Raw genomic sequence first — 24,210 nt, 5'->3', positions numbered from 1 at the left:
AGTCAAAGAAGAAAAAAACAGGTTTATCAGCAATCCAGATTGCTCATGGTGAACGTAGTACATGCCTTTTGTTTCTTTGTAATCTCATTGGACATGATCTTTGCTGAGTCCAAGACCTGAATGGCACTCTCATCTTCCAGAATATTTCCCTCTGAAGAAGATAGTGTCTCAAGGATCTTGTCCTCAGTTTCCTTTAGTTGCCTGTTATTCGCAGCGGACTGTAAGATGAGTGCATTTCTTTCCTCTTCCAGCTCTGGCCTACAAACCGGAAGTCAAATGGACCTATAATGAAGACTGAAAGATCAAAACAATTTTATGTAAAGTGGTAATACCTTTCTTTGGCAACTACAATTCCCAACAGTTGGTCCTCCAAGCCCTCTGGGGTGATCATGAAATTGAGCAAAGACACTTTGGTGGCCAGCTCTGGTAAATAATGAGGATTCCTCAATTTTGTGGTGATGTAAAAGCGGAATTCCTTCGAGTACTCAACCACACTCTCCCCCAATTTTATACATTCCACACCACCTAGATGAAAAAGCATTTGCACAATTGTGATTTTAACATTGGGTTTCTAAAGGAAAAGGCTTCTTTTGCAAACTTGCCCCATTCCTAGCACCTTGTTTGAAGGTTTGTTTCAAAAGTAGAGGCTCCAATGAGGGGTCCAACTCTTCTCCTACATTTTCAAGCAGCAAGGGGCTTCCAAACTGTATACAATTTTCTAATGTTCTCATGTAATCATCATCGGTTAATTTGATAATATTCAACTTGTTGTCTTTCTCTGAATTCTTCACCCATTTGTTAGCCTGACCCTGAGGGTCAATCATGAGGGGCCTGAAAGTGCAATATAAGTGAGGACAATCCAAGGACAGAATGATTTCAAAGTGATACACATCATCACAGTGTAACAGTGAGGACATTTGTGTGATTCCTCTTGACTGACTTTGCGATTGACTGATGGGAGTGCAGAGCAATATTGTTACTCTAGTTTGTTGAAAGTTTCTCACCATCGACGTGAATTACTGGTAATGACACCATTGTCAATGGAGAATGAGTCAGTAGGAAGGCCAGCAATGTTCCAAGCCCTTATCTTAATCGGATCTCCCAAGGTCTTACTGAGAGAGAAATCATCTGATGATGGAATGTTCTTTGACTAGAAAGATAAAACAGGATTCTCAACTTATGAAAATTGTCTAGAATGAGACAAGCCCACCCATTTATCTAAAAGACACAGGCATAAAATAAGAGTTTAAATTTATAATACTGAAATTAACAACAACAACAAAATCAGAAAGAGAAAGAGTGAGCGAGAGAGGGTTCAGGGGGGGCTGGCAGTAGAAATGTACGGAGTAGAACGTGACAACACGTAAAAAAAACAAGTTCAGTGCATGAGAGTTGAGAACTGTGGATAAAATAATATTAAAGAGAACATATGTTCGTGCATATTCTTTGTACAAAAGGAAAAAAAGTATCAATTAAGGCCTTCAAACATTTACTTGACACAATTTGATCCAATGAGAAGTGCAGTCCTGTCTGAAGCTGGCAGTGAAAGCACCTAGGTAGGCCATGACACCAGCAGAAATAAGGACATCTCCAGTCAGGTTGTCATATGTGTTCTGCAGATCATCAGCAGCCTTCGACCATCTAAGGAAAAAAAATTATCCATATCTATCATGCGATCGACTTTATCATGGTGTGTTTGGCGCAATTAAAGTAAAAAGTTTTGCCATTTAATCACCTTGTTTTTTCTCCACCCAGCCCACCAATGAGTTTCTCAGCTCTCTCCAACTTCTGCTGACATAAATCTCTCTGGGCCTCTAGTTTGGCCTTTTCTTCTGTTTTCTCCTCAGATATTCTTTGCAAATCAGCCAAACGGTCCATGACCTCTTTTAGTTGGGCTCTCTTCTCTGATAGCGTGGCCATGGCTGCAGCCAGGGTCGCCTGAGCCTCTGCCTGTTTGGCTTTTTTGGGAGCCACAATCTAAAAGCAAACAGGTGAGTAAGCATGGAGGCAATGGGGTTATAAGGCCAAGCAGGCATGGGGAAAACATGCAAACACCACACAGGTAGTCATTGAACCCTTGATCTCCGAGCTGTGAGGCGTATGTGCTAACCCCCAGATCACTCTCCCCCACTTGATTATATTGTCTCTATGTTTCTAAAATATACAATGCACATCATATACACATCAACCCTAACAACTTTGCGTTTTCAAACATGAAATTGTTTTCAGAAATATGTAAAGATCATGTGGCATAAACACAGTCTGCAGAAGTTCCCCATCTTGTGGAAGACTTCCTGTGTGTGGTTCCAGTTTTTGTCCAACTTTACGTCTTTTGAGTCTGTATCTGTTTTTGCTACCGCAACCAAAATGGCGCCGTTCAAGTGGCAGCCGGTGGCGGTAGCTCCGTCCACTCTTGCTCGTCTTGTGTTTTTGCTGCTTTTCGGTCTTAATGGTTTGATTTGGTGATTCTTAATGATCCCATTTACTTTGATTTGCTTTGTACTTTGTGCTGTGCTTTGTTGTTCTGCGGCCTTTGCGACTGTACTGTCTAACTTATAACTATGCCTTTTCTTGCTACTGTCACAATGAAATTGGAAGTTATCCAATCCAATTCTACACGCTCACTAATGCATTTGGGGAAAAGCACACAAAATCTTCCCAAGCAAATTATCAGCCACAGATGAATGAAATTACTCGTAGCGCATGTGTTGGTCAGACAGGTGACTAAAAAACGGGTCTTGAGTAAACCTCCCAATGATTTTTTTCTCAAAAAAAAACAACAACAACAAAAAATACAGTGCTTTAGTTATTGGGGGATTTTCGGTGCATAACATTTCGATGCATTCATATTTATCTATTAACACTGATGTTATATGATACTGTATTATATTTATCAAGCAGTTACATTTCCACTTAAGCAATGAAATAATGCAAATGCCTTTCTTCTATTGGGAAAAGAAATGGAAAAAGTGGGAGAACGAACCTTCACAACCCTATCATAGGACTCCATTGCTTTGATCCACTTGCATAAGCCCTCAGCCGCTGAGGAAGCTTTTGCCACTTTAGCAGGAACAAAATCAGGATTAGTCATGTAGGTAGAACGGATTTGTTGCATTGACGCTTCCTGTAGGACAGAGAAGCATAAATTGATCCATCCATCTAGCCATCATTTGCATAGCACATTCAGAGTTCATGCTCTTCACCACTTCGCCAATGTCAAATTAAAACGTGCGTCGAGAAAAAAAATCCATTCGTGCCATGCTGTTGAAGAGCAAATTTGACAGATGGAAGTAATCTTGTGTTGAAAGCACCGGTCCAAGGCCCTCACTTTGGGGACTGTCTGCATAGACACATCGAACTGCCCCACAACACTGGTTGAACACTCTAAATTGCCCCTAGGTATGAATGTGAGTGTGAATGGTTGTCCGTCTCCTCGTGCCCTGCAATCGGCCGGCCACCAATTAAGGGTGTGTCCCGCCTCGTGCCCAAAGTCAGCTGGGATAGGCTCCATCACCCGCTGTGATCCTCTTGAGGATAAGTGGTTCAGAAAATAAATGAATGACTGTTGAGTGGAGCCGCCTCGTGGTGTAGAGGTTCACTCGCCTCACTTCAGTCCAGGCAGGCGCGGGCAGGCGCGGGCTTAATTCCCGCTGGTGGCGGTATGATTGGGAGCGCGGATGGTCGTTTGTCTCTCTGTGTGACCTGCAACTGACTGGCGACCAGTTTAGGGTGTAGTCTGCCTTTCGCCCGAAGAGAGCTGGGTTATACTCCAGCAACCCCGCAACCCTTTCGAGGATGGGCGGTATGGAAGATGAATGAATGAATGTTGAGTGGAATCAAAAGGCAAATACAGTTCTAAACAAGTGAGTTGTCAATCTCTTTCATGAAGACCGGTCTGTGATTCCTCACTGCTCAAGAGACACGGTGTTCCAAAGCTAAGCTTCAACAACCGAAAAGTGACAAACTGAATACTACTACATTTTTCTGCATTGAAAGCAATGATTCAAAAACACTCACAGGAATATTGTCCTTGTCATATTCTTTAAGTTCCCTCAAAAAGTTCATGTCACCGAGAAGCTTCTTGCTTGGACCCCAATAGTCCAAAACCTAGGAAATTGGGAAAATAAGGTAATGGTAAAACAAATGCAATACTTGCATGCAAATGCAACTTTGCAAATATGTATATATATATATATATATTTATGACTTTTTATCATACAGTAAACCCCCTCATCCCCTTTTGAACTGTACCTACCGCTCATAGCCCAGTGCAGTTTATGTCTTAGTTTTTACAGGTTAGTTTCACATTCCAAAAAGTACTTTTTATTTAATTGTTTATCTTTTTACAAGGACCAACCTTTTTTCCAGATCCAGCCGGATCTGCCACCTTATCTGGAGCCAATCCTTTCATTACACACACGGCGGACATCACTAGCTTAACTCCACCAGGGGGATTTTTCATGGACTTTACCACAGTGATGTCAGCAGGCTGAAATCAAGAAAGCTTCTGAATGTCAAAAAATGCATCATATGCAAGGCAAAAGTTGCCTGTTTGTAGACTGTGACCTTTAAGGTGTTCAAAGCTGAAGTTGCCTCCTCCAGGGCAGGGATGGCCTCAGCCAGTTCACTATCACACTCATCTTTGAGAGCTTGTGCCTCAGCTGCTTGAATCGCTGTGGCCTCTTCTTCAATACCCACAAGTTTGCTTGTAGCTTCTACCTCCACAGACTCCACTGCAATCACCTACAGGTCATCACAGTAGAATCTGAATATTCTGGTTCATAGCTCTTACATTCATTTGATGCCGCTCCATTTCATTACCTTCATCATTTTTTCATTTTCTATCTGTGCCAGTTCCAGTTTGGGCTGCAAATCAACAAGCTCGAGTTTCATCTCACCAACCTGGCATAATGTTAAAAAGGGAAATGTCAGAGAAAATAGACGTTTTAATAATTGGTTCATAAATTGAGCCTTACACTGGCATTTTGCCATTGAAATGTAAAAATGAAGTTAAAATAAAAATAAAATGTTTTCCATCTTTTGAAAATAAAGTAGTGTTTATGTTCAAGCAAGTCGCTCTGAATTGCAACTTCCCAATTCAATCAATTTACAGACTAAATTTACGTTCAACGATAAATTTTGAAAGGAAAAATGTAGTTTGGAATCAATAGATAGTTTTAAGAATGGAAAAAAAAATCTAAGCAAAACATATCATTCCCGAAATAGTACCTGCGATTCAGCAAAGGCCAATTTTTCCAGACCGTTGGTGTATCTCCTCTTTGCCTTCATGACTGCATCCCTTTTCATTGTGAGGAGTTGACTGAAAGCTGCCATGAGCTCCAGATAAGATGTGGGTGTAACATAGTTATGGCGTCCTAGCTCCATTAGGAATCTGCATAGAAAACAAAACTTTAAACTGAGGCCAAATACTTTTACTTTCAACTGTAATGACAAAGACATACCTCACTGAAAGCTGACTTGCAGAAGTGTGAAATGTTTTACAGATAGGTATAACCTCCTTCCTCTCATTGTCTTTCATCTCCAGGGGCTGAAGGAAAGAGTTTGCTACCCGCTCAAGAGCCTCCTCTGGCCAAGGCTGTTATCATCACAGGGATTCAAGAAAATAAAAGTTTAACAGCTTTATGAAACCCTTCACATTTGCAACGAAGAAAAATATAGATTTACTAATATTGGCTCTTTTTCATATGCCTACATGGTTACAAGCTTTTGCAGCTCATGTTTGTTTATGCAGTATTAAAATCAATCAATAAATAAAACAACAACAATAGTACCTGAAACCAGTTAATGGTACAACAGTTAATGAGAGATGGAAACTGGCGCAGGCGATTGCGGAAGGCGTCACCAATAGGACTAAAGGCCACAACAATGTGCAGATTCTGCTTGCACCGAGCCACAAAGTAGTTAAACAGAGTTAAAGAGCTCAACTCAACGCTCTTATTTTTTGCTTGGGCAATGGGACGTACTGTCTGGAAGTGGGAAGAGAATCAGATTATTTGTAAGCGTAAATGCAAATTAACTCCAAATACATCCTTTAACAGGCAAAAAAGGCATACGAAGATGTGGATGAGATGCTACAGATTTATCAAATTTAAATAATATCATTATGTGAAAAAAGACTTTCAACTAAATACAATACAGTTCACATATTATGATTATCATCCAATTTCTATTCATCCAAAGTTATCTGTCCCAATGTATAAAAGTAATAACCTATTCTTCTGTGAGTTGACACAAATGGGTCCGGATTTTTTTATCTATCTTTACAAGTCAAAAGGAGAAAATTGATCGGCCAATAGAGGCTGCTTTAAATGTTTTTCTTGATGAGAAAATTAGATAGTATATAAAATAAGGTAATTAAATAGATTTGATAAAGTTTGATAAATAAAGTACATTTAAGATGCACTACTTAATATAACATCAACACTGTACCTCAATGATATCCTGTTTCTCATCCATTGGAAACATATTGGGCACCTCTCCAGTGTTCAGGACACTATTTACATCTTCAAGAAAAGCCTCATCCTTAATCTGAGAATCAGTCAGCAAAAACACAATTCTTTGACCCTTCACCCCTGCATTCTTGAGCAGCTTCTGTAAAATGTTTTTAAAAAGGGTTACATCACACACTGAAATCAAATGTTCATAAAACGATGTTTTATGCAAATGACCTGACCTTAAGGTCTTCTCTCCACTCAACCATGCCATAGCTCTTCGAGATCTCGGGCTGGAAAAGGCTCATTTGGGCGATAAATGTGGCCAAACGAGTGATAGACTGCCGCCCACTGCCGCCCACTCCGACTAACAAGGCATTTCCTCCTGGCTGCTTCAACACACGGCTTATGCGGGAAAGGTGCTCCAAGACATAGCTACAAAAAATCAAATTTCAATTGTGATTGCTGAGTTGACACCATTTAGCTGTGCATTTATCAAATATATAAAGTAAGTTTTTAATTCATGTTTATATTGTTGGGTATACTTTATCATTTTGAAGAATTATAATTGTTGTTTACCGGAAGATGACAAGATGCATACGACTCTTGTTCATCTGGTTGTATTCAACAAGACATGCCTCCACCACCTCCGCAAAGCTTTCTACAGTAGGCACCTCAGCGTACAAGCGTTCATCAGGCTCGAGGTCAGGGTTCATGTAGTCCCCAAACAGTAAAGTCTGCATGTCTTGCTCGACCAACTGACATAAGAATAGAAAATGAAACAATTCTATTTGGTCTACAGTTTCATCTTTAGAAACATTAACATTTTCTTTTTTCTTTTTTTAGGCAGCATATTCAAGCAAGACTAAACAATCCTAACTCTAACATCTGACATCTAAATAATCCACAATCAGAACAGCAAAAACACAAATCAACATACTTTACTGCCTTGTTTCAGGTGATCAAACACCTGGTTGAACGCTTCATTGAAGTGATCTTTGAGAATTTTGGTCATCAGTTGATAGAACCATGCTCGATCCTTGTCATCGACCAAACGGTCGTAAAAGACACGGAAAACCTCGTGGACAAACAGGCGAATCATGGTGCGTTTGTTCTCCAGAGATTTGCTTTTCACAAGCAGACAACCTTGTATAACACGTGAGAAATCCCGCAGGTTAAAAGTGTAGTGAGATTTGGCTGGTGTCGGGAGCAAGGTATCCATAGCTTGCTTGTAGACCTGAGGGAAGACATTAGGAAAGATCAAGTACTGAAACGACAGGGATTTGTTAGTAATAATATAAGTGTAATACTCACTTCCATTGTTGCTGTCACAATTTGCGTGCCAATAGTAAAATATTCTGGTGGAAATTCATTGTTCTTGAGATAGAAGGCCACCATGATTGAGAAAATGCGAACCATTGTCTCGTCACTGAAAGAATTGATGCTAAAAATATTGAAGTGGCGCAGAAAACGTGACGTCACAGCATTCCTCCCCCCGCCAGGAGGACCCATGGCTGTAATGATCTGGATGTCAACTAATTTGATACCAGAAGTATCCTTCAGGTCATACCTGCCAGAAATTAGCCACATAAATTTCATCCTCTTCAATGAATTGCCCATCTTCTATGATTGTTAACTTATTAATTTTAAATACCACTTTTTGTGATCCATAAACTGTCGAAGAAGCTCCACAGGAGGTTGAGCTCCAAACTGTTCCATTGCTGGCATATTCACATCATCTATGAATATGAGGTATTTCTTTCCCATTGGAGGACCAAATACACCTTTGCGTCTCTTATCTAATTTTGCCATGATGATATTCTGGAGAGCAAAGTGAAGAATGAGGACCTTCAAAGAGTCAAGAACATTAATATTCAACAGTGTTTCCACCTGACCTGTGTTTGGTTTGCAGTGGTGCGGGCTGAAAAATTGATTGAGAGGGGTAAAAAGAGGTCTTTGTCCAGACCATGCATCAACTTCTCCATTACATACACTGACTTTCCAGTGCCAGTAGGGCCGGCCAACAGGAGAGGTCTGATCAGAGAAAGAGATACTGAAACAGTTAACCTTTCAATTCACGCATTTAGGGGGTCCCCAGTATATGCGTCTTCCCCATGTAGTGTAAGCCTATCTTCTGTATCCTCTTCTGTCTTCTCCAATTATATGTGATTTGCCATACTAACATACTCACATCCCATAGGTGATGCAAATGTCCATCAGGAAAGTGTAGCGAACAGAGTCGATTGTTGGAACAATGATGTCCTGCACTTTGGTGGTTTTGTCACCCAGGCTTACATTTTTGATAGCATCATTCCAATGAATCCACTTGCCTTTACCTTTAAACTGAACAAGATATTGGATTAAACTGAAATGCAATGATTGGAAACTAACAATTCAAAGGGTTTCATATAATGTCATTCAGTTGTACCTCATAGAAATAGTCATACACCAGCCCTTTCTCATCTACCGGGCACTCCCATTTGCTCACAATAAAAGGAACTGGACTGTCTGCTATCCTTCCAGCCACTACATCCCTGATAAACTCACTAAACAGATCCCTGCTTTTAGAATCACAGCTACCACCTACAGACCACACCAGGGAAAAGGAAAAAGCTGCCTGTAATCATATGAAAGACAAAGACAGTGAGTGCACAAATGGCACATGAACTATATTTTGAGGAAATATGCTGTTTAATTATGTTTACCATGATCCATGTTCGAATAGTTTTATCATTTGTCTCTTCCACTAGTGGTTCCAATAACAGTATTTCAAATAGTCTACATAAGGATATAGCTGCATTCCAGTTGGTTGTAGGCACAACTTCCTGTAAACAGAAAAATATAGTGCCATGACAAGATTCATGTTTGCTCTAAATTAGTGCAAAATTCTTCGAATGAACTACAATTAATTCAGTGATAACAATATCAACAACAGGTTATGACTCTGGAATGGTCATACTTACTCTGCATTGTTTACGTACTATCCTTAAGGAAGGTGGCAGCAGCCATTGAAAGAGTTCTTGCAGCAGATTGTGATGCTCAGGACTCTTCAGAACTTCAGGAAGTGTGTTCATCCAGGAGATAACTAAAGGTTCCCAACCTAACTGAGAAGGCTCCATGTAGATCATACCACATCGACTGACTGTGGCAGGCTGACATTGAGAGATGCTTGATTAGAATTTGGATTTGTTACATCAGACTTGGAATTGAGTGCTACTGTATTTTGCTGTTCAATATACCCCCACATTTAATATACCCGGTATATTAAACAGCAGGGGTATATATCAAAGGGTGCACAAACGGGAAGGTACGATCCACTACGCACTCTTTATGCCGTTTTGGGGTGCATCAACGTTTTGCAGACTAAAACTACTTACTGCTCAGGTTAAAACTACTTACTGCTGAATAAAGCCTGACTTGGAATTTTAATGAACTTAAGTATCTATAATTATGCCCCCATGAACACCATACAAATCTTGCCAAAAAAGCTGAGTTGCCGTCTAATATACCCAGGTATATTAAACGGCAGGGGTATAATAAATGGCGCACAAACGGGAGGCTCAAAAAAGCAAAAAACATTTAATATACCCGCGTATATTAAACGGCAGGGGTATAATAAATGGCGCACAAACGGGAGGCTCAAAAAAGCAAAAATCATTTAATATACCCGCGTATATTAAATGGCAGGGGTATATTAAATGGCGCACAAACGGGAGGCTCAAAAAAGCAAAAATCATTTAATATACCCGGGTATATTAAACGGCAAAATACGGTAGTTCCCTCAGGAAAGTTTAAGTTGTAGTAACATGAAACAGGTTCAGAAATGATTTACTAACTCTAAACTTACAGAGGCCTGTGACAGATCCATTGCTTCAAAAATTAGACTCATCTGATTGGACATCTGGATAATTTCTCCACTCATCAAACATAACTGTAACGTAAAAAAAATAAAAACAAAGATCGTCAACATGAGGGACAATAAATGTAAACAAAATCTTTTTTGTTGTATCATAAACCTTTTTGTTGTCATCCAGTACAGTGTTCATACTTTCAATCCACAATGTGTCTATTGGACCATCAAACACTACCCATTTACGGTCTGGTGTCTCAGCCGATGCGTACTCGCGAAACGTGTTGGCCACGATACCATCTGTCCACTAAAAAAAAAGAAAGACAAAAAAAAAACAAATGAACACATGATCGGAGCTTGAAAGGGAATGTGTGCGTTTAGAACATGAATCCAATGCCCCACCTCATGAGAAACAAGATCAAACTGTCCAAAGAGCTGTCCCATGGTGATCGCCTTTGGATTCAATGTCCTGAATATGACCTTTTCTTCCTCTCCATAGCCTTTTTCATTCATCAGAATTAGCGTGTCTGCGAGAACGTGCAGTACTTTGGTCTTCCCCGAAAATGACTCTCCTACCAACATGAACCTACGGATGAAAAATGTAGTGTCTTACTGCAACGCTGTGTTGAACAAGTTGTGGGGAATACTGCATTTTCTACCTAAAACATGAAACATGACATAGAAAATTAAGAGAGCTCAAGTGTTTAATGTCACATACCCATGCCGGACTATCATCATTTCATATGTCTGGATCATCTTATCTAGGAAGATTTGTGTTGACTGCACATTGTGTTTTTCACAGCACTCAAGAGCAGCTTCCAAAAACAACTTCAAAAGACAAGATTACATTTTTAAGAGTGGCACATCCAAGAAATAAGTGCATGTACAGGCTCGTAAGAATCTGCAAAGTTTCTCGCAAATAACAAAAACAGATAGCATGGTATGGATAGTGTATTAATGGGACATTTGACCTCGTAGTCAGCCTCGGGAAGGGTGATGCCAGGGAACAAATCACTGGTGATTCCGTTGAACAATGGAATATCATGCGAGAGGAATTTGGGCTCATTTACATCTTTTATAGACCTAAGAAGCTGAATGTTAACACAGAAAAATCAACATTTACAAAGAGTAAACAGGTTTGGAGCAAAACCAGGGGATGCATTAGTACCAGTATGTCCTCATTTTCATCGGGATACTTGAGCTTGAGGTTTCCTGCAGCCACAAGAACAGCTTTGACAGCCCTCATGCCATAATCGTAATGGAACTGGGAGGAAAGCTGCTCTGAGCAGAGCCTGTAAGTCATTGCAATTTTGACTGAGAGAGGCTTGGCATTCAGGAATCCATATGAGTAGAGCGAAATCTCAGCTATGAGTGCATAATTGGGGACCATCATGGTCACTGTTCGAAACAACACCTGAGGAACACATGAAGAAGCCACTAGATCAAGAACAAAATATGTTTTGATTAAACTGAAAAAAAAAATAATCTCCCCTTCATACAATTTAGACACACAAATTTGGGAGAAATGAGAGAGAGGACCTTGAGGTTGTCGGGGAGTTCAGAGCGCCCCGCGTAACCCGGATTCATTGTGATGGACACAAAACAGTTGGGGTTGAGTTTCAGCATGGTTCCCTCAAAGTCAAAATACTCCAGATCCATTTCAATAGCCCGCTGGATGCAGAGGACTTGCTGGGCCACAACGGACAAGACCTCTAGTTCAATTCGGTTGAATTCGTCAAAGCAAGCCCAGGCTCCGGATGAAGCCAACCCTTTGAAAAACTGAGCGTACATCACAACACAAACAACTAAGTTAAAAGCAGAAATCACAATCGGGTGTGTCTTTTTGTCAGTTATTACCTTGCCCATCGCAAGATAATCCAGTCCATCAGAACAGTTGAAGACCACACATTGCACGGCTAATGCTTTAGCAAGATCTTTGGTAGTTTCTGTCTTTCCAGTTCCAGCTGGGCCCTCAGGAGCCCCACCCAAATGCAGGTAAAATGCTCCAATCTGTCAAGGTATCAAAGGTATTTCATACTAAAATAAACATCTCTTTCAAAAGGGCGAGATAAAACCATGTTATATCACTTTCTTAAGTTTACCAGAGTTCTGTAGCATCTGTCAGTGAGTGGGGTGATGACCAGACGAAAAGAGTTGCCCAGATATTCATAGGCATACTTGACATCACAATTTATAATACGGACTCGAACATTGTCATTGTTCCAGTAGTAACGAAGCTGCGACAGCCATCGAAAATCATTTTCATTTTCTACACCTGTATATAAATTGCAAGAGTATTTTTTATCAGTACAGCTGGATATTAAAAGTGCAAAAGCATTTTAAATGTGATCCATCGTGTCATGATGTACCATGTTCAATGAGCTCCATAACCACATCTCTGGCATGGACATCAATTGTCACAAGTGCTCCCAGAGTAATCCGTGTTTGCTTGGGTAGCTTGCCTCGCACCAGTCCCACTATATCAGCCAGTTGACACTGAAGTGCCTGATAGTAGTTTTTCACACCCTAAGGAAGCCAGCAAATATGTCATTTTCAGTTGATGTATTTTTTTTAATCAATTATCCTTAAGTATCCCAAAAGGTGAAATTGTAATGGTTTATGGTTTGGGTTATCTTTGGGTTGTGGTGCTCGGATGATTCGCTGAAAGACGTTTCGCCAACGGACGTTTGACAGAGGGACAGGTCGCCGATTATTAACATACTCGGCGGGCCGGATTAAAAATCCTAACGGGCCTTATATGGCCCGCGGGCCGAGGTTGCAAAACTTGTACACACACGATCCGGGGGCGGGGCGAGCGCGCCGGCGAAACCTCCGCTCGGCGGTAGCTCCGTTCGGCCGTTCGGCCGATTGACCGTTCGGTGGAACGTCCATTCGGCGACCTGTCCCTCTGTCAAACGTCCGTCGGCGAAACGTCTTTCAGCGAATCATCCGGCCACGTTGGGTTGTTGCTTAAAGTGTATGCGTCTTGTTTCCCCGTGTTTCTAGTTCTTGTCTTTTACTAATACGATGTTGTTTTGCACTTTTGCTCGTCACACCTTTTGTTGGACCAAATGAGCTTCTTTTGGCCACTCTTATCTTGTCCAGGTGTTCCTTGCTTTATCATGTTTTAACTTTCTGTTTTCTTTCAGTCTTTTTTGAGTCATGATTGCTGGCATGTCTTGCTTTATTCCTTTGTTTTTAATGTTGTATGTTATAATACTGTTTTTTTTAATCCACAGTGTTGTTTTTGTGTCCCAGGGTTTTCTTTTGTTTCGCCTGCAACCATTCTTCAAGTTGCTGTTCCTTTGCACTTGGACCTACGCCTACTTTGTTCCTTTTTTCACCCCATTACACAACAGAAAAAGGGTGTCTCATGGCACTTTTGAGGTAAATTACTTTCATACTCTTTAACAAAATATATTTTAAGTGATATATATTTATCATTCTTTTTTAAATAAATAAATATGATGAAGCTAAAGCTCACCTGGAGCCCTCCCCTGATGGCTTCATGCACCTCCAAAGTCCAGAACATTTGGGAGGTACATATCACGACCTGCCCAGGCCACTCTTTCACCCACTGGTTTCGTAGTGTTTCGCCATAGGCCTGCCAGAATTACCATGATAAGTACCAATATGCTTAATATTCTATCAGCAATAACTACACGAGATAAACAATGAAACACGCGATTTGGGAGATGACCATTCAAACAAACAAAGACATCCTCACATATTCTTCTCTCGGGAAAAAAAAACATGACAGGTGATCTATTTCAATTGGGTTATCTCACCACTCTGGAGCGATCTATTACATCTCTGACACTGCGAATCATCAAGTCCTCCACTTGGACCAGCCACTTTTCCACTGCTCCTTGAGCCTCAGCTGTAGAGATCAGTCCAATTAGGGCAACACGCTCCCCTTCACTACTATACATAGCCTGGTTAAAAAGAATAATTATAAAAATTAAATTAAAAAATGTAAGCATTTGAACAAAGTGCATCAAGCAAATGTGCAAATGCCATATTGCAAGTGTTTATGCCAACCTGGATATCAAGATTTGGTAAGAAGTCCAGCTTGGCAATACCCTCAAAGCACTTCCTTAAATGGGGCTGTACACGCAGTGGATCCTTGGTCTCAGAAAGAATTTCCAGCATTTCATCATTAGACAAAAAGAAGAACCTGGATGACAAGAAGCAATGCAATAATTATCAACGATCGACTTTGGGGTTTGAAAAGCTACACAATTGATAGAAAAACATTGTGTTTTTATTAACCTTGGGAAAAAAAGACGCTTCTTCTCCAGATAGTCATTTAGTCCCTTCATGATGACATCCAGGTGAGCGTTGGACTCTATCAGTTTTTCTAAAAGGCCGGGCATTGAGGTTGCCTCGAGAATCTGGTAGAATTTTTTTTTAAAAGGAAACAAATCGTTGTAACATTACAGGACAACATTGGCAGGGTACAACGTCTGTAAATATAGGCGTCTACCTTGGAGTCCTTAACACAATGCCTCATAACTTCTTTCCAGTTTTTGTCAACAATTTGGAAGAGTCGACCTTCTTCGGGGATTTGTTGCATGATGTCAGCAGAACAGAATATGGGCTCCAAGTACAGCCACTGAGCCTGCACATTGAGCCACTCATCAATGGTTTCCTGGATACGAAGAAGACGCTCCTCCCAAACCTATCACCAAATAGAGATCAACATGTTTGGTAAAAGCCATTTGTAATAATCACATGAACCAAATTAATGAGTATTCATCTTGTCAATTGTGCTGATGCCATCCTGAAACTAACCCTGATCTCGTTTTCAAGGGGCTTTATAAACGGTGAGTTCCTCATTGTCTGCGTTTTCACAATCTGATCATCTAGCATTGCCTGAATATCATCCAAGGCAGTCAGGATGGACACACCAGTGTCTCTGTATGGTTGATGATTGAGGGCAATACCATCCCAAACAGTAACCATGTTTTTCATGGCTTTTTCCATGGAGAACTCCTGCAACATGAAAACAAGAGGACTTATTTTTGTTGGCTTCATTGTTTTTAGTTAGGAAAATCAAACTGGATGAATACTGACTTTACTAGCAGCCGCACTGATTGATTCAAATTCCTCCAGATAAGGATCTAAGTTTTGTTTGAGAATTTTGCGAAGTGTTGTACCAGCGTCAGGAGCAAGGTCGTACCCAACAATCCCTGACATTTGCTGCCAGTGGCGATCTCTGATGCCAGGATTACACAGGACAGTCAATAAAGGAGTATGTTCCTTAAAAAAAAAAAAAAAAAAAAAAAAAAAAAAAACACAATGACTGAAAGTTAACAAAAGGACCATGGAGTTTGGCAGCGCGTGCAAAGTTAAGGCTAGATGCTATACCTTGAACTCTTTGACTTGTTCTAACACAGTGGCGCACAAGACAATTGTAGGACTCTCCACTTTGGCTTCTTCTTCACCACGCCGTCGTCGAGTTGTTCCACTAGATATCTTCTTGGTAGCCTGTTCACTCTTACTCTTCCTCTGCTGAAAATACTTGAGCGTCTTGAAGATTTCTCTAAAGAACTCATCCACTTTTACTTCCATTCCTTCACCATCAAGTTCCAGAAAAGAACCATCCATCCAGCTGTTCAAAGAAAAACTATTAGAAGGCATCGATGGGAACTTTCCCATTAAATCACAATTAAATATGATAGAAATCAGACCTGCTCTCGGTGCGTTGCCACCGCAGTATAAATGAAAACAACTTTTGGTATGGCTCAATATTCTGTCTGATGATCTCAACTTCTGGGTAACATGAATGGTCCCATTCATGAAAAGTTTCATCTTTGTGGATGTCTTCAATAGACTCCTCAGCCTCCTGTAGAAGGGTCTGCACCATTTTGATATCTGCCATGTACTGTCCAGAGGAAAAATTCAAGAAATGGTTTATTTTCCAAGAAGAGATAGAAGAAAATATTTTATCATACAATGTGTTCACAAGAAGTCTTTCTAAACTCAATTTTCTATTTTTGGGTGCTGTCTATTTTAGCCATACTTTACCATATGATTCGGTATCTTGCTGCAATATCTCAATACATTAATCAATATCTTTTTTTAATTTTCCTTTTAAAATATGTTGTTTCCCTTTGCCTCCATTGGATAAGTGATCAATCATATTATTTGGATATCAGTTTTCTTATTTATGCTTCACATGATGTGAGAAGATTAAGTAGCTATACCAAAAGGTCCTCTGGGAGATCAAATGACTCACTATACCTGCTGCATCATATCAAGTTCCGAGCAGTGAGGGAACTCATCTACCCTTCGTTGCAATTTAACTAGATGAACCGTGACCCTTTCTCTTTTAGCGACCATTTCCTTCTCTCCTTTCATCTTTGCTTCCTGGAAAACCTAAAACAAAAACAACACATCCTACCTATAATTCCGCATCATACTCAAAAGGAGCATTGAATCAGACAGGAGCTTTACCTCATCACTGAGTTCAAAAACCTCTAAGATTTTTAATGGCCACATGAAGACAGTTGAATTCAGATCGAGGTCTTCAGGTTCAAATATGTGGACATCTAGAAGGTAGCTCAGTCTACTATAGGCTTTCTATTGAGTCATACATGCAACAATAGTAAGTTTTAGAAGAACAATGAATGAACCGCAGTGCTTTTGAGATTATGTGCGAAAACAATACCTTTATCCGTTCATGAAGAAGTGCGATACCCGTTTTCTTAGTTACTTCAATGTATTCAATCATTGTTGCCATTTCATCTGTAGTCTCTGGTACATTCAATGCAGTTTCTCGGATAGTTTCAAAGTCCAAGATGATCCTTTCAACAGAAACAGACAAACAATTCAAGTGATTAATGGAGCCCTCTTCAACATTAAAGGACATTTTGAAATTAAAACACTCACTGTAGATTTTGCTGAGTGTGTTTAGCTTTCATGTTGTTGATAAGAAATTCAGCACACGTTTTTGCTTTTTTAGAAAGTCCCTTGTTCAGATCCTCACAATATAATTGAATCATTGGAAAGTGGACTTTTGTTGGGAGGTTGCCAAGTTTTCTTGACAAGTCACGAAACTCCTCCACTAGCTGGAAAGCATCGCCAGATGAAACACTGATAGTCACCTGGAGTAGGTAGTCAAGAACACTTCCGAATTTATGCATACTTACTTTAATATATTCAGCAAATGAGTGAGTTCCTTCCACAAAGGTCTCAACTCGAGTCTGGGCAGCTCCATTGACTAACCAGTCATAGTTGTCAACTATGAAATATTTGTGTATTAAAAAGAATGCTCTAAGACATTCAAGTGGATGTTTAAATGATCAGAGTTAATGTTACTATCACCATAATTTTGAAAGTATCGGTCAGGTCCCTCAAGATTCTTACGAACTGTTGTCGAGACTGTGAAATGAGCCCAAGCAACCGTGTGATCGGGGGCCTTAGCATCAACAAATGGAGATGTTGATTCTGCCAGCCATGACTGGACTGTTAGCACATTCTGTGAATCGGCAATAAGGTTATTAAATATCATTCTGGAGTATGGGTAGAAAAAATGGAATTGGCGCAACAAGATATTTCATGTGAGCTCACCTGCAGTGTATTTTCTATGATATTAAGAATTTCAAAAATATCATCCTCAAGTTCCTGTAATGTGGGGTATGTTCCCATTTTTTCATCACTAAATGTCAAGGCCATATGAAAAATGGGTAAGAAGTGGTAGTTATTTGGGTGAAAGGGGTAGACAAATGCCTCCACACTTCTCTGAAGCAGGGCTTTCAGCTTGGAATTTAAAAAGACAAAAGCAATACAGATGGTATAAAATACAAGTAGTTGTTTTTAATTATTTTGAATGATCTAAATAATGAATCCATAGATGTACTTGGAAAACAAGTTGGATAATGTACTGTGACAGGACTTCACCTGATTGGAGATGAGGGTGCACGCGCAGTCAAAGAAGGCATCGAGTACTTCTTCTTTTACTGAGCCCAGTGTTTTTGGACTTGTTAATAAATTGATGACTTTCGGGAACCAGTTATTCATGATTTGTTCTTCCGCTGTCTCACATTCCACAGCCAACTCTTTGTAAAGTTCTTTGCTATCGACAGGTCCCAAAGCCCTAAACAGCAAACAAACAGTAATAGTGCATGACTTTCCTTAGTGATGACAATGACAGGGTTAGGGTTCTTGACTTTATGTTCTTTCCACTTAGTGTGCTTACTTACCGATAGCCTCTAAGATCTATTAAGGCCATTGATGAAAAGGTTGTGTGGCCAATTTCCAATATTGTTTGCATTACAGGATGTACAATGTGCAAATATGCCTTCATCAGTTTCCGACTGGTGACAAAGCTCTCGCGTCGTCTTTTGGAATGTTCAAGAATGCTACAAAAAGATCATCATTTACGGAAGGGCTGGAAAAACTCAATTGATTAATCGACTTCATATACAATGATAACAAATTTAGATGTGGCTCACTCGAGTGGAAGAGATGTCTTCCTTAGTGGACGGGGTTCTTCATATTCTGGATCCTTCAGGAATGTGTCCACTTGAATGAATATGTGTTATGTAACCAAAAATACAGTTGATTAATGTGTGGAACAACTGTTTATGTAACATGTACAGAGATAAACACAAGCATGCAAAAAGTAGGGCTAATTATGCCTCCAGTTTGTAATGACAAGGAGAACAATTTCATAAATAATCTTCCACTGGCAGATTTCTCTGTGAATGGCATTTTTGTTAGTTGGTATCTCGTGCGAATGTTTTTTTTAAATAAAACATTGTATGCCATTGCTCAGTCAATGTTGGCAAGCATTAACAAAAAGTTGTTATTTAAAATAAAAAAATAAAAATAATAATTATATATTATATATATATATATATATATATATATATACATATATCCATATACATATACATACATACATATATATATACACATATATATATTTAAATATATATACACACACATATATATATATATATATTTATTTATTTATTTTATTTTTTATTTTACCTTTCAGTCCACAGTATTTGATATCGAAACACAACAGGCTTAATCATGACTACCCAAGTCCAAATAACACAATCATTATAGTTTCCTTCCTATGGTTATACTAAATAATTATTAAAATTATTTCTCATTTAGTATAGACTGCTCATGTTTTGTCGTTTGTTTTACATGTGGATTCAAAATAAGCACCCATGTTTGTGCAGTAGACGCTTAATGCAGTGATTCTGAAACAATGATCTAATAAAGTGTTATGGATCTAATTTACCTGATGCTCTTTTCATTTACTCCACCTTACTACAGGTAAAGCTACAGTGTGTTAGCTGCTTCCATCCCTCCATATTTCTAAGATATTTTAGACAAGACTGTGAGGCATAATAAAGATTTAGTGTTCACGGGAATTCACACTGTGAACACTGTCTCCAGGAGCAAAGGACAGTGCAAACAAGTCGATAAATGACAGCAGATTGCAACGGAGGCAAATAGCTGCAACTGGCGACGCCAGTGAGTGGGTGTGTGTGGCTGCCTACTGTTAAACTTCTCTCCCTCTCATGCCTCGCCTTTCTCTTCTCCCAGCCTGATTTTTTCTTTGCACCTGCAGGGAACATGATGCTATATGTAGCTCAGAGAGGCAGTAAAGTGGGCATTTATTTTTTAGAATCACCCTGTCCCTAAAGTTCTTTCTACCTGGGTGGACTGTAGGAGGGACCACGACGCACCTTTATAAAGTGGGATTAAATTGTTTTATAAAGTCTTAATTCGATCAAATCAGTTTTACTGAACTTTTACAGCAACACTTTTAAAAATATTTATGGTCCCCTTTTACCCCAAACTCCACTACCGGTTAAATACCAAAGAAAAAAATAAATAAAACGTACAAAACCTGGGATTCATCAAACCCATCTTTGAACCCCCACCAGCATTACGACCAACACCCGCCTGCTACCTCCAAATTTAGAACTCCAGTGCAAAATTCCAACCTGTCCCTCCAATGTAGTTTGAAATAGATGAGACTGTCCATACCTGTGTATTTGATGATAACATCATGGAAGTTCTCGCTGACTTCTGTGAGTAGCTCATGGAGCAGTTTGGTTTTCTTTGGGTTGTCTTTTAATTGAAAAGGAATTTTACCATCCATGGAGCTCAACCAATCCTCTGGGATTGGAATGACTGGACGGCTTTCTATGCACTGCTTCAAGAATATGTAATTCATCTGTAGAAAGCGACCACAAATTACAAGGTGTTTCAATTTTTCAAATATCCAGTACTCTGCGAGTTGAATTTACTTTCAAAATATGCACTCACCCTTTGCTTTCGATTCTCACTTTGCATCTGTAAAAGCAAGGGTTGTAATGTGACTCATTAATATTGCTGCATTTCATGTCCCTGAATGATTTGTCACAGATGTGTGAACATTGGTGAATAGGAGTACAGTATGAAGATATGTCTTACAGATGGGGGGAACTGAGGCTCTGGTGATGGGCTACGCACAACTCGGCCCCTCTCTTTGTTCTGTTTGTAAGACTCCACTGCTTGTTTCACAGCCATGGAGCTGCCACTTTGCAAAAAGCCAATTGGCCTGCAAAATGATTGACAGTCTATGCTAGGGTTGCTGGAGATATGACAGAACACTGCAGATTTTACTGAAAACTCACAATGGTAAATGGAGTCGCTGTTGTTGAACTTTCCTCCATCGTCGCTCCATAATTTTGTTGTGAGATGTTGGGAACTGCTCATTGACATGGTTAAAGATTCATTCACATTGCAGTGATTTCAATGAATGTCTCATGTGAGTCATTAGTTAGGTATAGTCATATATAGATACAGTAGTGGTCAAAAGTTTACATACACTTGTGAAGAACATAATGTCATGGCTCTCTTGAGTTTCCAGTTATTTCTACAACTCTGTTTTTTCTCTGATAGAGTGATTGGAACAGATAATTCTTTGTCCCAAAAAACATTCATGAAGTTTGGTTCTTTTATGACTTTATTATGGGTGAACAGAAAAAAAGTGATCAAATCTGCTGGGTCAAAAACATACACACAGCAGCGCTAATATTTGGTAACATGTCCCTTGGCCATTTTCACTTCAATTAGGCGCTTTTGGTAGCCATCCACAAGCTTCTGGCAAGCTTCTGGTTGAATCTTTGACCACTCCTCTTGACAGAATTGGTGAAGTTCAGTTAAATTTGATGGCCTTCTGACATGGACTTGTTTCTTCAGCATTGTCCACAAGTTCTCAATTGGGTTTAAGTCATGACTTTGGGAAGGCCATTCGAAAACCTTATTTCTAGCCTGATTGAGCCATTCCATTACCACTTTTGATGTGTGTTTGGGGTCATTGTCCTGTTGGAACACCCATCTGCACACAAGACCCAATCTTCGGGCTGATGACTTTAGGTTATCTTGAAGAATTTGAAGGTAATCCTCCTTCTTCATTATCCCATTTACTCTCTGTAAAGCACCAGTTCCATTGGCAGCAAAACAGCCCCACAGCATAAAACTACCACCACTGTGCTTGACGGTAGGCATGGTGTACTTAGGGTTAAAGGCCTCACCTTTTCTCCTCCAAACATAATGCTGGGCATTGTGGCCAAAAAGCTCGATTTTTGTTTTGTCTGACCACAGAACTTTCCTCCAGAAGGTCTTATCTTTGTCCAAGTGATCAGCAGCAAACTTCAGTCGAGACTTAAGGTGCCGGTTTTGGAGCAAGGGCTTCCTTCTTGCACGGCAGCCTCTCAGTCCATGGAGATCCAAAACACACTTGACTGTGGACACTGACACCTGTGTTCCAGCAGCTTCTAATTCTTGGCAGATCTGCTTTTTGGTGATTCTTGGTTGAATCTTCACCCTCCTGACCAATTTTCTCTCAGCAGCAGGTGATAGCTTGCTTTGTCTTCCTGATCGAGGCAGTGACAAAACAGTGCCATGCACTTTATACTCACAGACAGTTGTTTGCACTGTTGCTCTTGGGGCCTACAGCTGCTTTGAAATGGTGACTTTCCTGACCTGTTCAAGTCAAGGATTCGCTTTTTCAAATCCATGGTGAGCTCCTTTGACTTTCCCATTGTAGCGTTTGTGGGCGTTTGCATCCAATGAGCCCTATTTAAATGGCCTCAGAGAATTCACCAGCTGTAGTCACTCATAAATCACTCACAAGAAGTTAGGAGGCCATGCTATGAAGCTCATTTCACTGACACAACTTTCTGAGTCACCAAAATTGCTAATTTGTGTTGCTGTATGCATATTTTTTACCCAGCAGATGTGATCACTTTTTCTATTAACCCATAATAAAGTCATAAAAGAACCAAACTTCATGAATGTTTTTTTGTGAGAAAGAAGTATCTGTTCCAATCACTCTATCAGAGAAAAATCAGAGTTGTAGAAATAACTGGAAACTCAAGAGAGCCATGACATTATATTCTTCACAAGTGTATGTAAACTTTTGACCACAACTGTGTATGTATATATATATATATATATATATATATATATATATATATATACATATATATATATATATATATATATATATATATATATATATATATATATATATATATATATATATATATATATATTTATATATATATATATATATATATATATATATATATATATATATATATATACCTAATGAAGCTATTACATAAAATGATACGATTATATTTACAACGCTATAAATATGATATCACTCTATGAAAAAATCAAATCAAAATAAACTCACCACTTGATCAGTTTCTTCCGTTTCCATTTTTCTACAATTTACTCTGTGTGTGCATTGAAAAAAGTAGGGGCATGTATAGTACGTATAGTATATGTACATGGAGTGTAGCGAAAGACAATTGCTGACAGTTACATTACCAAATCATTTTGGAGTAAACATTGACGCCGGACTAATGATTCGCGTCTACATAAAGGTACGTCACGTGACCTCGTTGGTGACGCCAGACGTATTTGCTCTCTGATGCGGCCACTTGCACTTGGTCAATTTGGGGATGGTCAACGGTAGCGTTAATCCAGATAAATTATACATTTATATGAAATAAAATTGATTGTAATCTATTTCCTTTATCAACCCAAAATGCGTTGCTTTATGTGAGCCTTTTATTTTATTTTAAAAAGTCGTTTATGGGGAGTAGGCTACATGTGGTCATATGCTCATTAAATCATATTGTTGATTTCTTACTTTTATTCCTAAAGCAGTGCCACGTTCTACTCATAATTTAGCAAAATGGCCTTTGTATCTTTTTTTCCATCTAAAACGGATGACGACATGACACAGTGTAGTATAGTGGCTGAAAATGCAAAAAAAAAATACAGGTTCCGTTTAAACATACTACAGAACTGTATTTCCAAATTTTATTTAGACCTGTGTTTATTCCCGAATTGGGTCAAAATTGATCCTGCGGAACATACAGTATTTAGTATCTGTGCGTTATGACATTTGTGAAGAGAAAACAATGTTTTGGATAATAGAACGAGTCGTTGTAAACGCAGTGTTCTGCGTTCTTTAAAATGTTTTGCATGTATTTTGCCAGGAGATGGCACTATTCCTCAACAGAAGTAATCAGACCAGACCGTGAAAGGCAGGGATGTCAAAACTCAGTTTTTCTGCATTTACCTTTTTTATTTTTATTTTTATTTTACATTTACCGAACTTACGCTTTCATTCGGAGGGATGCTGTGTCTGCCAACAAGTGTCCAAAATGAATCGACTAATAAATTTACACATTTTCTGATCGTCAATAGCTCGTGTATACATTAAAATAGATTTAAATCCTCATTTTTTAGCCTTTTAAAGGCAAATATTCTTTGGTATTTTTATTTATTTATCTACAACCATTCACGCTCACACTCATAACTGAGGGCAATTGAGAGTGCATGCAGGAAACTGGAGTACCCAGAAAAAAA

At 39.3% G+C, this 24,210-nt stretch overlaps 1 protein-coding gene across 1 annotated transcript in view; it reads right to left on the bottom strand.

Annotated features, from left to right (window-relative positions):
- Positions 1–23,173, bottom strand: part of LOC144079333 (dynein axonemal heavy chain 12-like) — a 28,112-nt gene extending 4,939 nt beyond the window's left edge. Inside the window, exons 1-59 of the mRNA XM_077608023.1 lie at positions 23,024–23,173; positions 20,952–21,025; positions 20,749–20,875; positions 20,602–20,628; positions 20,320–20,509; positions 18,762–18,831; positions 18,510–18,668; positions 18,208–18,403; positions 17,878–18,066; positions 17,632–17,785; positions 17,457–17,548; positions 17,197–17,375; positions 16,976–17,111; positions 16,762–16,887; positions 16,549–16,683; positions 15,996–16,189; positions 15,673–15,916; positions 15,379–15,564; positions 15,097–15,297; positions 14,789–14,983; positions 14,575–14,696; positions 14,344–14,479; positions 14,091–14,237; positions 13,787–13,906; positions 12,672–12,828; positions 12,405–12,577; positions 12,160–12,312; positions 11,842–12,081; positions 11,471–11,716; positions 11,274–11,393; positions 11,021–11,130; positions 10,705–10,888; positions 10,469–10,609; positions 10,300–10,383; positions 9,416–9,604; positions 9,158–9,277; positions 8,881–9,069; positions 8,644–8,795; positions 8,348–8,486; positions 8,107–8,273; positions 7,767–8,022; positions 7,393–7,689; positions 7,032–7,210; positions 6,695–6,887; positions 6,451–6,612; positions 5,793–5,987; positions 5,463–5,596; positions 5,230–5,392; positions 4,822–4,902; positions 4,567–4,743; positions 4,358–4,489; positions 4,014–4,107; positions 2,984–3,120; positions 1,736–1,977; positions 1,494–1,641; positions 1,005–1,150; positions 617–831; positions 333–525; positions 66–258 (exon numbers count right to left, since the gene is read on the bottom strand). Of these exons, the coding sequence (XP_077464149.1) occupies positions 66–258; positions 333–525; positions 617–831; positions 1,005–1,150; positions 1,494–1,641; positions 1,736–1,977; positions 2,984–3,120; positions 4,014–4,107; positions 4,358–4,489; positions 4,567–4,743; positions 4,822–4,902; positions 5,230–5,392; positions 5,463–5,596; positions 5,793–5,987; positions 6,451–6,612; positions 6,695–6,887; positions 7,032–7,210; positions 7,393–7,689; positions 7,767–8,022; positions 8,107–8,273; positions 8,348–8,486; positions 8,644–8,795; positions 8,881–9,069; positions 9,158–9,277; positions 9,416–9,604; positions 10,300–10,383; positions 10,469–10,609; positions 10,705–10,888; positions 11,021–11,130; positions 11,274–11,393; positions 11,471–11,716; positions 11,842–12,081; positions 12,160–12,312; positions 12,405–12,577; positions 12,672–12,828; positions 13,787–13,906; positions 14,091–14,237; positions 14,344–14,479; positions 14,575–14,696; positions 14,789–14,983; positions 15,097–15,297; positions 15,379–15,564; positions 15,673–15,916; positions 15,996–16,189; positions 16,549–16,683; positions 16,762–16,887; positions 16,976–17,111; positions 17,197–17,375; positions 17,457–17,548; positions 17,632–17,785; positions 17,878–18,066; positions 18,208–18,403; positions 18,510–18,668; positions 18,762–18,831; positions 20,320–20,509; positions 20,602–20,628; positions 20,749–20,875; positions 20,952–21,025; positions 23,024–23,122 (9,399 nt within the window). The 5' untranslated portion in view covers positions 23,123–23,173. The remainder of the gene's footprint in view (positions 1–65; positions 259–332; positions 526–616; positions 832–1,004; positions 1,151–1,493; positions 1,642–1,735; positions 1,978–2,983; positions 3,121–4,013; positions 4,108–4,357; positions 4,490–4,566; positions 4,744–4,821; positions 4,903–5,229; positions 5,393–5,462; positions 5,597–5,792; positions 5,988–6,450; positions 6,613–6,694; positions 6,888–7,031; positions 7,211–7,392; positions 7,690–7,766; positions 8,023–8,106; positions 8,274–8,347; positions 8,487–8,643; positions 8,796–8,880; positions 9,070–9,157; positions 9,278–9,415; positions 9,605–10,299; positions 10,384–10,468; positions 10,610–10,704; positions 10,889–11,020; positions 11,131–11,273; positions 11,394–11,470; positions 11,717–11,841; positions 12,082–12,159; positions 12,313–12,404; positions 12,578–12,671; positions 12,829–13,786; positions 13,907–14,090; positions 14,238–14,343; positions 14,480–14,574; positions 14,697–14,788; positions 14,984–15,096; positions 15,298–15,378; positions 15,565–15,672; positions 15,917–15,995; positions 16,190–16,548; positions 16,684–16,761; positions 16,888–16,975; positions 17,112–17,196; positions 17,376–17,456; positions 17,549–17,631; positions 17,786–17,877; positions 18,067–18,207; positions 18,404–18,509; positions 18,669–18,761; positions 18,832–20,319; positions 20,510–20,601; positions 20,629–20,748; positions 20,876–20,951; positions 21,026–23,023) is intronic.
- Between the last annotated feature and the right edge of the window lie 1,037 nt (positions 23,174–24,210).

The sequence above is a fragment of the Stigmatopora argus genome, chromosome 1, assembly GCF_051989625.1.
Source record: "Stigmatopora argus isolate UIUO_Sarg chromosome 1, RoL_Sarg_1.0, whole genome shotgun sequence".
NCBI lineage: Eukaryota > Metazoa > Chordata > Actinopteri > Syngnathiformes > Syngnathidae > Stigmatopora > Stigmatopora argus.
This window is presented reverse-complemented; position numbering and strand designations above follow the sequence as displayed.